This window comes from Lutra lutra, chromosome 1 (assembly GCF_902655055.1).
Source record: "Lutra lutra chromosome 1, mLutLut1.2, whole genome shotgun sequence".
Taxonomy (NCBI): Eukaryota; Metazoa; Chordata; class Mammalia; order Carnivora; family Mustelidae; genus Lutra; species Lutra lutra.
Window position 1 is genome coordinate 191,417,910 of NC_062278.1, and position 16,589 is coordinate 191,434,498.

At 48.2% G+C, this 16,589-nt stretch overlaps 1 protein-coding gene across 3 annotated transcripts in view; it reads left to right on the plus strand.

Annotated features, from left to right (window-relative positions):
• Positions 1 to 16,589, plus strand: part of PRICKLE2 (prickle planar cell polarity protein 2) — a 321,684-nt gene that overhangs the window by 256,092 nt on the left and 49,003 nt on the right. For all 3 annotated transcript variants that reach the window (XM_047747402.1, XM_047747407.1, XM_047747412.1), the window contains 3 exons: positions 7,534 to 7,647; positions 10,939 to 11,076; positions 15,876 to 16,079. In XM_047747402.1, the coding sequence (XP_047603358.1) occupies positions 7,534 to 7,647; positions 10,939 to 11,076; positions 15,876 to 16,079 (456 nt within the window). The remainder of the gene's footprint in view (positions 1 to 7,533; positions 7,648 to 10,938; positions 11,077 to 15,875; positions 16,080 to 16,589) is intronic.

The window sequence follows — 16,589 nt, forward strand, 5'->3', positions numbered from 1 at the left end:
GTGACAAAGCTGGTGCTTCGATGGGATGAAAGGAAAGCTCTGTGAGTTTTACTCTGGTTCCTCTGGAAATCTCACCTGCATATTCTCTTCTTCCTCCATGTATCTGTCCAAATCCTTCCATAAACCAGCGAGGCAGAAAGGTGAGATTTGGACACAGCATGCATTCACTCAGCAAATATGTGTTGAGCACCTGCTAGGTATGAGACACTCATCTGGGGTGTATACAGTCAACAAAATCCCAGGTATTCACACTCGAGGGAAGAGAGAGACAATGAATGAGTAGAGCATGCACCAGCAAGTGGTAAGTTCTTTGATGAAAAGCCGGTTAAGTGTTTGCCAGTTTTAGTGCTATTGACATTTGCAACCAGGTTATTCTTGACCGTGGGAGCTGTCTTCTGCATGGTGGGACATTTGGCAACATCCCTGCCCTCAGCCCACTCGATGCCAACAGCACGCATGTTTGCACAGACACACACACACCTTAAGAGTAAGGGGTGAAGGTGCTGATTTATTAAGGTCGTCCTCTCTGGGGAGGAAGACCTCTCTGAGGAGGTGACGTTTGAGCAAAGAGTAGAGGAAGTGAGAATGGGTGTCCCATAAACATCTGGGGAAAAAAATGTGCATGGCAAAGAGAACGGCTAATGCAGAGGCCCTGAGGCAGGAGGAATGGCAAGGAGGATGTTGGGAGCAGAACTGAGCCACAGGAATATAGTAAGTGACATGATCGGCCAGGAGGCGGCATGACCTTGATCGTATAGTGGAAGACTTTAGTTTTGAATCAGAGGGCAATGGGAACCATGAAAGTTTTCGAGAAGAGCGGTGTCATGACCTGGTTAATATTCAGATAGGGTAGTCCTTGCTGTTGGATAGAGAATCCCCTGCATGGAATAAAGGTGAAAGCCAGGGTCCAGAAGCAACCGTGTCCGTAATTCCCCTGAGCACTTAGTTGTGGCTAGATGGTCCTACAGGGTTGGGGAGGGTGACTGGGTTCTGGGTATGTTTTGAACCTACGTCTGACGTGGTTTAATGTTGAATCAGACATTGGGTGCAAGCGAAAAAGAAAGAAAAAAAAAAGCCTTTGAAATACTCTTCTTTGAAAATACCCTGTATGAGCTTTTATTTCTGATTTTTGATCCTAACCCTATGGGAGTCGAAGCATGGTGGAGTCAGTATTTAAGCATTAGGTATCGGACTGTTATTTCCTACATTACTTCCTGAGTAAACCAATTAAAATTATAATGTGGGTCTCCAGGAGAAAAGGAAAGGAGCCAAACCTGGTATAATTTTACCTCTTAGATGCCACTTAACACCACTTTTCTCCTCTTGCTTGGGTAATGAAATTCTGGCAAGTGGGGGCACAGTGAACAAGCGGGCCCTTAAAAGCAGCCCATCACCACTTGCTTATAGCTGTAATGCTTCCCGATTGTTCTCCAGGTCTCCATTTCAGAACTAGTGTGTGCTATTCATAAAAACCACCACGTGCCACAAATTCAGGCAGCATCTTTCCCTTCTCCATAGCATCTGCCTTCTGAGACTTTGGGCTTATTCTAGATATTGCCTTCCTGAATTGAGGTAGATTAACCAAGGTTCCAAGCTTCTCAAACTGCAGGAGTGGGAGAGTGTGAAATAAAGGTCTCATCTTCCAGTTGGTCTCTGGGTTAAGATGAGCTTTTATAAAGCCTTTCAAATGCGTCAGCCCACATCAGAGATTGTACGTGAGGAGTTTTTACCTTCACCTTGTGGAGTCATGTTTGCCTTCCTCTTAAATCAGTGTTTCTCCTGGTGTGGTATGAGGTGTTGATTAAGAATATAGAATTCTGGGCTTCCCCCCCGCCCAGACCCAGAAGAATGGAAATGGGGATAATGTTTAATGAAGACCTCAAATGATTCTACAGTTTGCTAACATTTGAGAACCATTGCTATATCATTTAGGAATGGCATTCAGTTCCTAGTACCTTTGACTGTGAATAAAGAAATCATTTCTTTCTCTCATTGGTAAGAGAGGTTTGGAGATAGGCAATCCAGAGCTGGTTTGGTGTTCCATAGTACAATAAAGTAAGTTATGGTACAGGATGGCTGCTGGAGCTCCAGCCATTGTTTTTACATTCCAGACAGGAAACAGTAAGAAGGGAGAATGGGGGAGGGGGGTTTTTGCTAACTGCTCAGCCTCCTTTAAAAGAATTTTCCCAGGAGTCACATGCTACATGTCATTGGCCAGAATTTAATTGCATGGCCACTCATAGCTACTAGGGAGCTGTAAAAATATTATTCTAAGCTGGGTATATATTGATGCTTTAAGTAAGATTTTGGCATTCTTATTAAGGAAAAGGGATGTGGATAGGCAACCATGTCTGCCATAACTCTCTTGTACCATCATTCCATGGAGTTGCAGAAAGACCTTTCATTTGGAGTACCTCATTTTTCACCTTTTGCCAGTTCATTTTGGACCATGTGTTGGTTATTTTCTGGAGAACACCAAAGGAAAACATGTCCATCATGTATGTGGTCAGTCATACATATTGGGAATCTGCTCTATCTGGTGTTTCAGTTCTTTCTCATCCATCTGCCAGTCTCTTTTTTTCTTTTCTTTTTTTTTTTTTAAGATTTTATTTATTTATTTGACAGACAGAGATCACAAGTAGGCAGAGAGGCAGGCAGAGAGCAAGGGGGAAGCAGGCTCCCCGCTGAGCAGAGAGCCCGATGTGGGGCTCGATCCCAGGACCCTGAGACCTGAGCCAAGCCATGACCTGAGCCAAGGCAGAGGCTTAACCCTCTGAGCCACCCAGGGGCCCCTCTTTTTTTCTTGATAAACAAGGCCAAGAATCCAAAAAAACAGGAAAGGATAAGGAAACCAAGTCGAAAAAATGTTTTCCCCCTTTTTAGTTATGCGATGCTCAGTCTTATGAGTACAATGTAGCAGCCTCCAGGGCATGGGATGGGTTCACGAGATACTGTCTATAAAAACACTTCTGCCCTAAGAGCCATTCCGTAAATAAATACGTTCACTGATCCCTTCCTTCATTGAGAGGGTGAAGGACAGCTGAATCTGAGACCAACCAGGGAAATCTGACTTCTCTATTGGGTTCCCACTCTTAAGAACACAGGATGCTTTTGATATGGAAAATGCCCCACCCAATAAGAGAAGCATTTTGCCCTTAGAATTTCTTATCCTTGCTGGAGCTGGTGGACTCCCCCTTCTTAAGCATGTCTGTAGGTGTGGCAGGAGACACCTGCCAAATTAAGTGAGAGTCAACAAGTCCCCTCCCCTCCCCTGGGCCTCCTGGATCTCCTGGAGAACACAGGATCACCATCATCTACCCGGCAACCTCACAGGGTTGGCTGTTGAGGGAAAACAGTCGCACGGCTCTACAGATCTCAGAACGTGCTCCCTGGACCCCCGCGGAGGCATTACAGGAGAAGGCAGCGTAAATGCGAACCATTGGACCCCACCCCAGTCCTGTGGAATTAGAAATGTGTTTTAAGAAGCCATCCACGTGGTCCTGATGCAAGCTAAAATTTGAGAACCACTTTTCTAATGAAGCACTTTGCACTTTTTTTTTTTTTTAATTAGCACACCTTGCTCTCCAACAGGGAGTCGTTTGACTCCCTCCCTTCCATCTCTGCCCAGGCAGATATGCTGTCAAATGTGCAGTTCCTTCTAACAAACCCAGTCTTTCAAACTGGGTGAGGCGTCGCTTTGTAGATTTATTTGCGCACTGACTAAAGCTCTTGCAATCCATCTGACACGGACTGAAGTTCTTGCCAAACCTCGCTGTGGGGAGTGACATTGTAAATAAAGGCCTTCAGCTATCTCATTTTCCTGAGCCGGTGGATTGTGTGCAAAATGCTTTTGTTTGCAGGAAGCATACCTCCTACAGCTCAACCCAAGGTGCAAGTAGCACAGGGCACCTCTACCTGAGTGATGAATAAATGGAATGGAGTTTCTACCCATTCCAAAGCCCTGCTTTTGGAGAGTGATACTCAGTACACACAGGAGGAAAAAATGATCACCATAGCAGATAGTGCTCGTTAATGGTCACCATTGACAAAATCCTATTGAATTTGATTATTTGCTTGTGAAAATTACCGAGAGAAACATGGTTGGACAAAAAATGAGCAATCTGCAGGGTTGTCGGGGTGGTGCCAAATTTAATTTCCATAGTGCCAGAAAGTACACTAAATATTTTCCCTTTACTGATGGTTTGCTGTGGGTTTGTTTTGGGCTACGCAGTAGTTTTCTTTTGGAGGATGCCAGAGGAAACTACATGCAGCAGTTCCGTCTTGCCAGAGCCAGACTGGGAATTTGAGAGGGGAGTTTCTCCATCCTTCCCATCCCTTTGTTTAAGGAAGAGCTTGGACTTTCCAAGCTCTGGAAAGGAGGAGGCACAGAAGCCATGGGGTGGAAGAACTAAGAGAAGTGGTGAAGAACCAACTCATTCCCCATCCTCAGAGCAGGCCAGATCACCTACCACGTGATGTGAAGATGATTGGGGGAGGTTGTTACTTAATATGAGCTGATTTGGTTTCATAATGGTGCATTTCACTTGGTAAGTTTTTAAGTCGTCCACCAAACTGTTGACTGCCTCCTGAGGAACTATTTTTAGTACATTCTGTATACATGGAATTACTGAATGCTGGTAGAAGAACGTATTTTCTGCAGCATTGATCCGTTGGCTTGAATTATAAAAGGCAACACAGGATACCCAGTCAGGAAAGATAGAGCTGTGTTCTTAAAGAGTAGTCACTGCCTCTGTTGATGTAAGAATTCCGAGTCTTTAAGACGGACCTCAGGGTGCCAGCGTATTTACTGGAGCTCCCGGTCCCAAAGAGGTCTCCAGTCACAGCCGACTCTGCTTTGCCCTGCCCTGACATGTTCGGATGCCTTTATCTCCAATCTCAAAACATGATGGAACTTCTCCAATCCAGTCTGCAGGTGTGGACCTTGCCCCAGTTGGGGTAAGCAGGGTCCTTCTCTGGCGACTTATAAAATGTAGCCAAGTGAGTCAGTCAAGGATGGATGCAAAGGAAGGTTGTGTAAGATAGGTGCTGTGGGAATCTTTAAACTTTGAGAAGCTAAGGGACAAATCTGCAGGAGAAGAAGACTAAGGCAGAGATAAGAGGATACTGAACATAGAGAGATGAGAATCCCTTACCGGTCACTTTTCAGTTGCTGGTCCCATTTCCTCTTAAGACCCTACAGTTCTGTTGGGCTTCTTGAGAGAATACCACACCTATGTAAGAATCTGCCTTTTTTTCCCCTCTGAAATCAAACTATCTTAAATAACATTTTCCCTCCTTGCCACCTTCTTTCTTAGATTAAGGTAGTTGGGGGCCTCCACGTTTGGTCTCACTCTGCAAGCTGGTAGTGTGGCTCTGCCTCTCGAAATGGAAGAGAGGCCAGGAAAATCTGGATCGTTCCCTTGGGAGCCTGCGGGCCAGATAATGGACTCCCCACTATGTGTTCATATTGCTTATTGTTATGGAGGGCCAAGTTCTTCGCCCTCACTCTTGTTGAATTGCAGTCCTGTGATGAGGATTCTGAGAGGTTCTAGAATTCACTCAGGAACACAGAGATGGGAAGTGACAGAGCTGTGAACAGGGTTTCACAAACAGCTGCCCAAGAGGCAAGAAAGGTTCCAACCAGGCTCAGCCTTGGCCGGTGTCAGCAAAGACTGGGCTCAAGGTGCCAGGTCACAGGGGCTCTCAGGGATGCCCATGCTCTGGGCGGCAAAGAGGGGTGTGTGAGTCCTGAAGGGTGAGTCGGGAGAGGGTCCATTGCACTCAGATTGGACTCTCCTGTCAAGCAACTCCAGTGATTTTCCTTTCTTAGTAGCATCCGTCCCTAAGGTTCTGTCACTAGTGTGAGAATGACAAAGGGACATTGCAGCAAGGCTTTGCTACCAGCAGTCTCTCAGCTTGGGGTGTGAGACCCATTCCTCAAGACACAGGGCTCAGCTTTCTGCTTGCACTTACTGGCTGTGGCGTGTGATGCATAGATCGCTCTGAGCACAAAGTGGGGTGCTGGTCTCTGATGGGCCCACAGCCAGCTCCTCCTCCCAAACTAACTCATGATCGGGGCTTTCATTTCTTCTCAGAGAGAGTGCTGTTAACCTGTGGGCTGCTTTCAAAACCTGGAGCCCTTCCTTCCCATCCCAGGATGCGGTTCCCCACCAGATGCCTCTAGGGAGGGGTTGCATGGCCCTGGCCCTGTCTTGAGAAAGCCAGCTAGTCTATGAGCAGTCTGTTTACAGTTGCCTTCGGGCTTTGCTTGAGACAGGAATATGCACATGATGGTGAATGGTTACAGTCGTGTGTTACGAAAATAAAGATGGCTTCCGCATCTTCCTGAAGGCCTTGTCACTGCCAAGCCTTTCCCTCCTCCCACCTTTTAAGAGTTATGATCTCCTTTCTGGAGATAAAAGTAGACAGAGCTTTCATAGCTCTTTGCCCCAGCATTCCCCAAACATGTATTCATGTCCAGGGCTCCCTCAACTCAAGGGAATTAGACCAAGTTTGCGGAGTGTAACAAATAGAATGAATTTAGAGCCTCAAGTCTTCTGTCTTCTGTGTCTTGTTGAATGAATGCCTTGTTTCGCAAGAGCTGGTCATGATGCTAAGAGATAGTTGGAAAGAATTTTCCATGATGTCATCTGAGCTTGTGGGATTTTTTTTTTTTTTTTCCCCTCCTGTATAATAGCATACCTTCTGTTTTGGCCAGTTTTTCCTGACCCAAGTTTTGCATACAGCTGGATAACAGAATGTCTGTTTTCTTCTCTTAGGCAAAATTAGATGCCTTCCCAAGTCTTTGTTAGAGCTGAATAAGCCCCAGAAAGGACAAGAATATGTCCTAACAGCCGTAAACAGGAGCATTCTGGGATGTGCAGAAATACCCATCAATGACCATTTGTAATTACGTACTCAGTATCCCAGATGTAGTGACTCTCTTTTCAGACAGTTGGAAACTGCTACCTGTCCTTACAGAGCACTCAAAACCTAGAGGGCTTTTAGTGTAGGTGGAGGCCAAGCGACCCAGCCGCTCAGCGAGTGCCAGAGCCTGGCTCTGACTTCAGTGTGAGGCAGGCACTGACACATCCCTTTGGCTAGGGAGGCACGGCGCATGCCGGAGACTCACAGAGAAAATGGTAAAGTTGCTCTCTCTCAAATTCTCTGTCTCTCTCTCTGTCTCTCTCAGGGCCGGGAGCCTGCTGACAAAACTCTACCCTCTGGGTCGTCCCCCCCCCCCCACTCCCCACGCCTATCTGCCGAATTCTCTTTTTCTAGGAAAGTGTACTAGCTTTATTTTTCCCTAGCAAGACAGGGGAAAGCCCCAAGATATGGGTGATTGGCTCCACTCTTTCTTCAAGGATGAATTTGTCTGCTTGCAATGAGAAAGGCAGATGCTGTTAAGTTGCAGGAGGGTGGAAACGACAGGAAGTCGAATGTGTCCTGCTGTCGGAATCCTCTTCCCCGGGCGGGGGGGGGGGGGGGGGGGGAGTGGGGACGGGCAGTGACCCATGTGCTTGCATCCTGCAGGTTCATCAGTACTACAGCTGTCTCCCAGAAGAGAAGGTTCCGTACGTCAACAGCCCCGGAGAAAAGCTTCGAATCAAGCAGCTACTACACCAGCTGCCGCCGCATGACAATGAGGTAAGGAGGAGCCCCCGGGGGCCTTAGCAGGACTTGACTTAGAAGGTTCTATGAATTGTTCACCTTCTCCATAATCAGAATGCTGTGATCAGTGAGGTCTCCAAAGAAAAACCCCGGCCCATTTTAGGTTTTAGCTTCCTTAATGAGAGCCAAAAGACACGGCCCAACACTTTCCAGAAAGCAGATCTCATTTATGGACTGGATTCATCTCCGAGCCTGGCACAACTAGCCTTTTGGGGCATCCGGGGAGCCCTAAAAGTTAAAAGCTCAAGCCTAGGTTTTCCTAGTTGAAGAAGAATGTGCTGGTTGCCCAAGTCCCTCAGCTGATTGCGATTCCCCGGGCCAGTCCAAGGTCAAGCCTTGCAAAAACATGATTCCCTGGCATTCTCAGCATCGTTTCATGTTAAGTAAGTGGGCAAGTCTTCCACGTTATGCTGTGGTAGAAGTCACATATCCAGCTTTGCGGCTCTGAACATCTGCGTTTTTGTCGTTGAAAGGCCGGCTTTGCTCGCTCACCATTTGTACACTTGGAAGGCTGGCTTGCAGGCTGTCCTTTTTTCCTGAACCCCAATAGAAGACGCTGTAATGAGGCGTTTCTTATCTTTGAAGTCAAATTGCTCATAAAGGGAAAATCCATGCATACATTTTTGAAAAGATCATCCTGCTTGAAGGGCTTAGGTTTGGACACTGGAAATGAATTTTTGAAATATCTGGTTTTTTAAAACAGTCATCCCCTAGAATGGAATTGTCCACTTAGCTGATTGCATTTTAAATGATTTTAAATTGAAAGGAGAAATAACTCCTCCAGGGAACTAGACCCCAGCTTTCTACCGACTGCTCCCACCCACAAGCCAGATCTCCAGGGAAATTGAGTAGGTGCTATTTTAGTCTTTATTTGCCCGTATTTGGATCAAAAGGGATAATTCGGCAGCCTCAAAAATAAATTTGAGTCAGTGAAGCAAAAGCTTAAAAACTAAAGCAAGTCCCTAGAAAGAGAACCACAATTTCCTGTCGCCCATTTCCAACTTCATAAAACAAATACAAACAATGTTTTCCCCTTTAAAGCCGAGAGCAAGCCCTGTAACCGGATGCCCAGTTAACTAATTTGGAAGTGAAAATGCGGGTTTTTACAAGCAGGAGGGGAGTGCCTTTCTTTAAGAGCACATCCATAAAACGTCAGTGGTGTAATCCTATGTTCTGAGCTAGTCCGGTCACAGTGGTGCTCCGTGCTCGCGGGGACATCCACAGGATGACTTCCTTTTAACACTTGTTTGCTTGCTGGAGCAAGGGGATCTGTGCTCTGCTTTTAACCATTTCCAGTTAACCGTGGGTTTATGAAAAGAGACCATTCAAACTCCTTCTTCCTGCTGGAGAGGATTCCTTCCATGTGACCCAGTGCGCAGATTTCGCCCATTGACCTGGCCCTTTTGAGGACAAAGAGTGATGATTCTAAAGTCAGTATCTGATCATTTGCTCTTTGCCCAAAGGAAGCAGTTGAGACGGATCTAGCTGCCTCGGTTTCCCAGTTAGGAAGCAGTAGTCCTGGTCTACAGACTTGCCAACGCCCGTCACATCACAAGCCATCTGAGCTTTTCACCTAACCTTTCCGCTGTTACTCCAGAGAAGGACAGGAAGTGGGATGAGGTCTGTGTTTCCCAAAGGGTGGCAGACACAGGACTTGGGGTGGTGAGTAGACATGGCAGTTAGTGAAAGTGAGCCGCATAATAAGAGAATCACTCCCTTTTAAATTGTGCTTCATTCCTCTGGATGGAACGGTAGGATCCGCCCCAGGGGCAGGGAGGTGGGATTTGGGCTACCCAGTTTCCTCCTATCTCTCTAACTCATACCAGTCTCCACTTTTAGGTAACTGCCTTAAGAATCTCCATTTCAGAGGGCGCCTGGGTGGCTCAGTGGGTTAAGCCTCTGCCTTCAGCTCAGGTCATGATCTCAGGGTCCTGGGATCGAGCCCCACATCGGGCTCTCTGCTCAGCAGGGAGCCTGCTTCCTCCTCTCTCTCTGCCTGCCTCTCTGCCTACTTGTGATCTCTCTCTGTCAAATAATTAAATAAAATAAAATCTTAAAAAAAAAAAAAAAAGAATCTCCGTTTCAGGATCTCCCCTGAGCGGAAGTTGCTAGAATCTAACAACATGAGTTCATTCTTACATTGTCTCATTTTAGGGTCACCTTCTGGTTCTTACAGGTGATACTGATTTTTAATGTATAGTCACAATATACTTTCTTTTTAAGTAAATGTGTTCAAGTTTTAAAAAGTGAGACCATTTTAAAAACGGTATTAATGGTTCAAGACTATGGCAGAATTTCCATGGTATGTGTTAATCAGGGGGAAGATGGGGAAATCTTGGATTTGAGTGTCCATAGTGCCCCTCCCTTAATGCTGGGAGTTTTCATGTTTAACAAGAGGGCAAATATCTTGCGCAAGTAGACGGATCAGCCACAGACCAGTGGGCAGCCCTTTCCCTCCTGCGCAAAGATAAACACGCAGGGACTTCTATGAAGCAGGACACGTACCTCTGGACCAACTCCTTTGCCTCAAGCCTTTGGTTCCCCATTTTCCCAAAACGAGGTGGGAGAAGCAGCTGGGAGCCCTCTGACCGCTGTTCCAGCTCACTGGCCTGGAGCCGTCCTTTGGTGTCAGGGATCACTCACATGGATGCAGGGAGGTGAACGTATCAGGACCCCACAATCCGTCTGAAGTTCCACATCCTTTTTTTTTTTTTTTTTTTTTAAAGATTTTATTTATCTATTTGAAACAGAGAGAGAGATCACAAGTATGCAGAGAGGCAGGCATAGAGAGAGAGAGGAGAAAGCAGGCTCCCCGCTGAGCAGAGAGCCCGATGCGGGCCTCGATCCCAGGACCCTGAGATCATGACCTGAGCCGAAGGCAGAGGCTTAACCCACTGAGCCACCCAGGCGCCCTCCACATCCTTTTTTAAAGTAGGAAAAAGTCCCACATCTTGACTGGCTTCAGAGCTTCCCGACATGATGGGGACCTTCGTGGGGCAGGAGGGCAGGGTAGCAAGGCTGCGGGACAGTTTCAGAACCTTGAGCCTGCTCGTGACTCGGGATCTGGACTGGGGCACCTTTGGTCAGCTCTTTCGGCTTCAGTAGGAACTCACGTTCTCCAGCCCCGAGCCCGCTGGTGGGCCAGTGCAGGCCGGTGCTGTAAAGCCGAGTGGGAGCACATGTCATGAGAAGTCTGGGGCGCGGGCTGCAGAAATCCCACGGGGCAGGGGCGACGTCCCCCGTGACCCTCTCTCTGTGTCTGTCCAGGTTCGATATTGCAACTCGCTGGATGAGGAAGAGAAGAGGGAGCTGAAGCTCTTCAGCAATCAGAGGAAACGTGAAAACTTGGGCCGCGGGAATGTCAGGCCCTTCCCCGTCACGATGACAGGGGCCATCTGTGAACAGGTGAGCGTGGAGTCTGGGGTGCGGGGCGGGATCGCGCCGGTGGCGGGTCACGCACAGGCGTTCCTTCAACAGCTGTGCCCTGCAGCGCCTACTGGGGGGGCGGGACCCGGTTCTCACTCTGGGCAGTACAGCGGTGAACAAAAGATGTGAAAGCTGTTGAAAGATTTTGATTGTCCTCGTAAGGAGGTCCGTTCTAGGGGAAGAAGTCAAACAGTAAAATAAAGCGGAAAAAATACAGCAGAGAAGGAGGCTGCAAACCCTGGGGGATGTGGGGAGCTTTTCAGGAAAGTGGCCAGGCAACACTTCGATGGTGGGGTCTCTGGGGGTGCCTGGGGGGCTCAGTGGGTTAAGCGTCTGCCTTCAGCTCAGGTCATGATCTCAGGGTCCTGGGATGGAATCCATCAGGGGGAGGCAGGGGGGTGTCCCTGCTCAGCGGGGAGTCTGCTTCTCCCTCTCTCTCTGCCCCTCCCCACCTCGTGCTCCCTCTCGCTTGCGTTCACTCTCAAATAAATAAATAAATGAAATCTTAAAAAAAAAAAAAAAGGTGGCCTCTGAGCAAAGGCTTCAGGGATGGAGGGAGTGGGTCCTGCAGATCTCAGAGGACAGAGGGACCAGGCCGCTCAAAGGCTCGGAGGCGGAAGCGTTTCTGTTGTGTTCTGGGACCAACACATGGGCCATTGCGGTGCAGAAGAGAGAGTGGAGGGACGGAGGGAGGCCGTGAAAGCAGAGTGCGTGGAGAGCCAGTTGTGCTCGCCACTGGAAGGAGATGGGAAGCCGTCTGAGGGATTTAAGCACAGGAAAGTCATGATGGATTTATGACCTAAAATGAGTCCTTTAAATTTGAGAGGCAGGGTGGGGGGGCTCGTGGGGGGTAGGGAGGGAAAACATGAAATAAGATGAGACCAGGGAGGGAGACAAACCGTAAGAGATTCTTAATCTCAGGAAACAAACTGAGGGTTGCTGGGGGGTGGGGGGTAGGTATAGGGTGGTTCGGTTATGGACTTTGGGGAGGGTATGTACTACCATGAGTGCTAAGAAGTGTGTAAACCTGGCGATTCACAGACCTGTACCGCTGGGTTAAATAATACATTATATGTTCATTAAAAGGAAATAAATAAATAAATAACGAGCCCGTTAGAAAATGAAATTTGCCTGGACCATGGCATCCACCCAGGACCACTTAAAGAGGTGGTAAAGGGTCATCCTGGGTTTGAGGGTTCTTTAGGGAAATGCATGCATTCCCCCTTGCATCCTCCCCAGGGCCTCACTGAGCTGGGTCTGGGGGTGGTTTTTCCTGCTACTCTCCTGCAGAGCACTCAGGGCCCAGGGGCGGAGGGTTTTAAAGAAAGGTGGACAGGCAGCCTGCCTGGATTCTCCCTGCCCCTCCTCTCAGCCATCACTCTGGCCCTGCTCTCGGCTTTGCTGCTCTTTGAAAAGCCTTGTCCAGCTCCTGAAGCTCTCTAGGAAACCACTCAGGTGCTGACCATGCAGGAGCTGCCTCAGTGAGAAGTAGAGCTACTCCCTGCGGAGAGTGGGTGCCGTTCCGTGGCCCCTCTTTGAGATTTCAGAGACATTGGAGGGGGATGGAGATGCTCCTTAGTAGGGGGAGCACAGGACCAGAGGCTGGGAAGTGGGGTCTTCACCCCTGATACTCACCCTTGAGATGTAGGTGGTCAGTGGTTGAGATGTAAGATTCAGGAAACAGAAAAAAGGAGGGGGACACGTGGGTGGCTCAGTCGGTTGGGCTCAGTCGGTTCTTTATTTCAGTTCAGGTCATGATCTCAGGCTCCTGGGATCGAGCCCCACATCAGGCTCTACACTCACTGGGAGTCTGCTTGAGGATTGGCTCTCCCTCTGCCTCTGTCCCTCACCCGCCCACATTCTCAATCTCTCTCTCAAAATAAATAAATAAATATTTTTAAAAAATGGGCCACCTGGGTGGCTCAGTTGGTTAAGTGTCCAACTCTTGGTTTCAGCTCAGATGTGATCTCAGGGTTGTGAGATCGAGCCCGGCGTTGGGCTCCTTGCTCAGTGAGAAATCTGCTTGAGTTTCTCTTTCCCTTTGCCTCTGTCCTTACCTCCCCGCCCCACTCTCTCTCTCTAAAATAAATAAGTAAATCCTTTAAAAAATACTTAACAGCAGTTTAAAAAATAAGTTAAAATTAAAAAAAAAAAAAGAAAATATGTGAGATTTGGTGTCCTCGTATCAGGAATTCTGCCCTTCTGAGATCGGTCCCCCAGAACCAGCCCAGCTGCACTCTCTTAAGGACAAAGGAAGGTTGGACATTTCATGTGCAGGTATCAAAAGTTGTGTAGAATAGTGACAAGAGCACGGAGGCAGAAAAGTTTGATTCATGTTTCTGCCAGACGACCTTGCCCCTGTTATTTTTCCTCCATTTTGTCATCTGCAAAATGCCTCCATCATGGAATTAAGGTGAGGATTCCCTTACCTTATTCTGTATTCTGTATCGTTAAAACAATTGAACAAGGAGGCCTTGACACTGAGATGTCTCTGATACCTTCATTACCTACCTACGTGAGCAAACCAAAACCCAAGCCAAAGGCAGTGTCTTAGTATTGAGAAAATAACACTGAAGACTAACCAATCGCCAACAGGCAACTAAGTTTTCTCAAATAAGGCAACCACTTAAGCTGCAGCCAGTCAAATAATAACCTTGCTTTGCCCCCTGCTCCCCGTCTTCTCTCTAAGCACCTCCCTCCTAGCTCCAGGTAGGTGCAGGCCTCCTAACCACCTTCATTTGGGCAGTGCCCACCTTAAATCTGTATTTGCTCAAATAAACCCTTGAAATTTTTAATGTGTTTCAGTTCATCTATTACCACTGCACCTATCCCAGGTCTACTAATGTTCTCAAAGGCAAGGGTAGTACTTTGTGTTAACAGTGTCTTTCTTTTGTCTGGTCACTACCTGAATGAGCTCCCAGAGACCGTTCCATGAGACCTTGACTCCATTTCCTATGAATCATTTAATCCCATATGATGGCTGTGGTGTGGGGAAGGTTTGAAGGTATCTTTTCTACCCTTTAGACATTGTCCCTGAATCCAGCCACTCACGTAGGGCCGAGTAACTAGATTCTCAGCTCGTGAACCTCATGGCCAAGCAGAGAGCCTTTAAATAAATAAATAAATATTTATTTATTTATTTAAATACACCATGGTCAGCAGAGAGCCTTTCCCTGGACCCACCATCTCACACTTTACTCCTCCCTCCGAGGCCCAACCTCAGCTATAACGTGGGTTATCAGAGATGCTGCCTTGTTCCTTTCTGCTTTGGGAGAGGAACTTGGAACATGAGAGAGATGACAGGAAAGGGAGAGAGAAGCCCCTTCCCTAGCGTGGCCTTAGAAGTGGTACCTTTTCAGTTAAGACTAGGCAAAAAGATGTTAGAGAAAGCAGACTGCAAACATGCCTGAAAAGCTTTGGGGAAATTGTTAAGGTACTTTTATGAGCACACTCCCTCTCCCATCTTTTTTTTTTTTCTTTTTCTTTTTTTTTTTTTTTTAAATTAATGTATAATGTATTATTTGGCCCAGGGGTACAGGTCTGTGAATCATCAGGATTACACAGTTCACAGCACTTACCATAGCACATACCCCTCCCCAATGTCCATAACCCAGCCCACCCATCCCTATCCCCAACCCCCAGCAACTCTCAGTCTCTTTCCTGAGATTTAGAGTCTCTTATGGTTTGTTTCCCTCCCAATCCCATCTTGTTTCATTTTTTCCCTCCCTTCCTCCCATGACACCCCACCCCCGCCTCTCAAATTCCTCATATCAGAGAGATCATATGATAATTGTCTTTCTCTGACTGACTTATTTCATTTAGCGTAATACCCTCTAGTTCCGTCCATATTGTTGCAAATGGCAAGATTTCATTTCTTTTGATGGCTGCATAGTATCCTGTTGCATATATCAATCACATCTTCTTTATTCTTTTCTTTAAAGATTTTATTTGTTTATTTGACAGAGAGAGAGAGAGAGAGTGAGCATAAGCAGGGGGAGGGGCAGAGGCAGAGGGGGGAGAAACAGACTTCTGCTGAGCAGGGAACCCGATGTGGGACTCCATCCCAGGACCTTGTGATCATGACCTGAGCTGAAGGCAGACGCTTAACTCACTGAGCCACCCAGGCGTCCCTCCCTCTCCCATCTTTTTTTTTTTTTTTTTAAGATTTTATTTATTTGACAGAGAGAGAGCACAAGCAGGGGGAGGGGCAGAAGCAGAGGGGGAAAGAGAAGCAGACTTAATGCTGGGCAGGGAGCCCAATGCGGGATTCGATCCCAGGACCCTGGATCATGACCTGAGCTGAAAACAGCTGCTTAACAGACTGAGCCACCCAGGAGCCATTCCCTCTCCCATGGTACAGCACCCTTCTTGCAGCCCTCCCCTCCACCACCACCCTCCCCACTCCTCCTGGTGTTAAACGTGGGCTGTGCCCTGGGATGGAGCTGGGAGCTTCTAGAAGATATGGACACCTTCAGATTTGCCCCCTGCCTGTAGAGCTCCAGTGTGTCATGATGCTAAAGGAGCTTTTCCCACCTTGTGAGTCCTGATTTTCCCAGCGACTTTTTCTTTGTCTTCCTTGGAAGGAAGAAGAGTGGGAGGGAGGGCAAGCAAAACCTGCCCTGCCATGTACTAAGGCAGGGAGCACAGTGACCAGCTTGAAAACAAGCGCCCGGCCACCTGCCCTCCATGGGAGCGGTGGTCTCTTATCTTCTGCGCGTGACCCTGGAGAGGCAGAGACGGGGCTGGTGTCTGGACTGACCTGTCTGCTTGTCTCGCAGTGCGGAGGCCAGATTAATGGCGGGGACATCGCGGTGTTTGCGTCGCGCGCCGGCCACGGTGTCTGCTGGCACCCGCCGTGTTTCATCTGCACCGTCTGCAACGAGCTGCTGGTGGATCTGATCTACTTTTACCAAGACGGGAAGATCTACTGTGGCCGGCACCACGCTGAGTGCCTGAAGCCACGCTGTGCAGCCTGCGACGAGGTCAGAGCACGCTGCGGGTGGGGTGGGGGGCGGGGTGGGGTGGGAGGGGCCAGCCCGGCCCATCGCCCCTTGGTGTGGCCATGGGCCTCACTTTGTCCTGTGCTCTTCTGCACGTTGGGAAACCATAGGCCGCTCCGTCTTCCTATATTAAGCCTCGCGGGAGAAGCCCCAGCCCTCCCTGCCTGCTGGCCCATCTGGAAGTGGACGAGTCCTGGGCATCCAGGCCAGAAGGCAGTGTCTGTAGCTGAGAGTCGCTGGCACTAGGGCAGTTCCGAACTGTCAAGGAGAGGCACTGGGCCGCTTTAGATTTCAGCCGGGAGTCATCATCAGTCATGGTGTGGCCCTGAACTCTTAAAATAGTTGGGATTCCTGAGCTCCAGTGGGACAAAGTGTTTTGAGAAGAGGGACATTTGGTGGCACAATTTAGTGTCCCCATGATTTACAAACATTCTGATGGGGATGCAGGAGGCAGGTGCATGCTCCCTTAGGAGAGAGCCCTGCTCTGAGAGG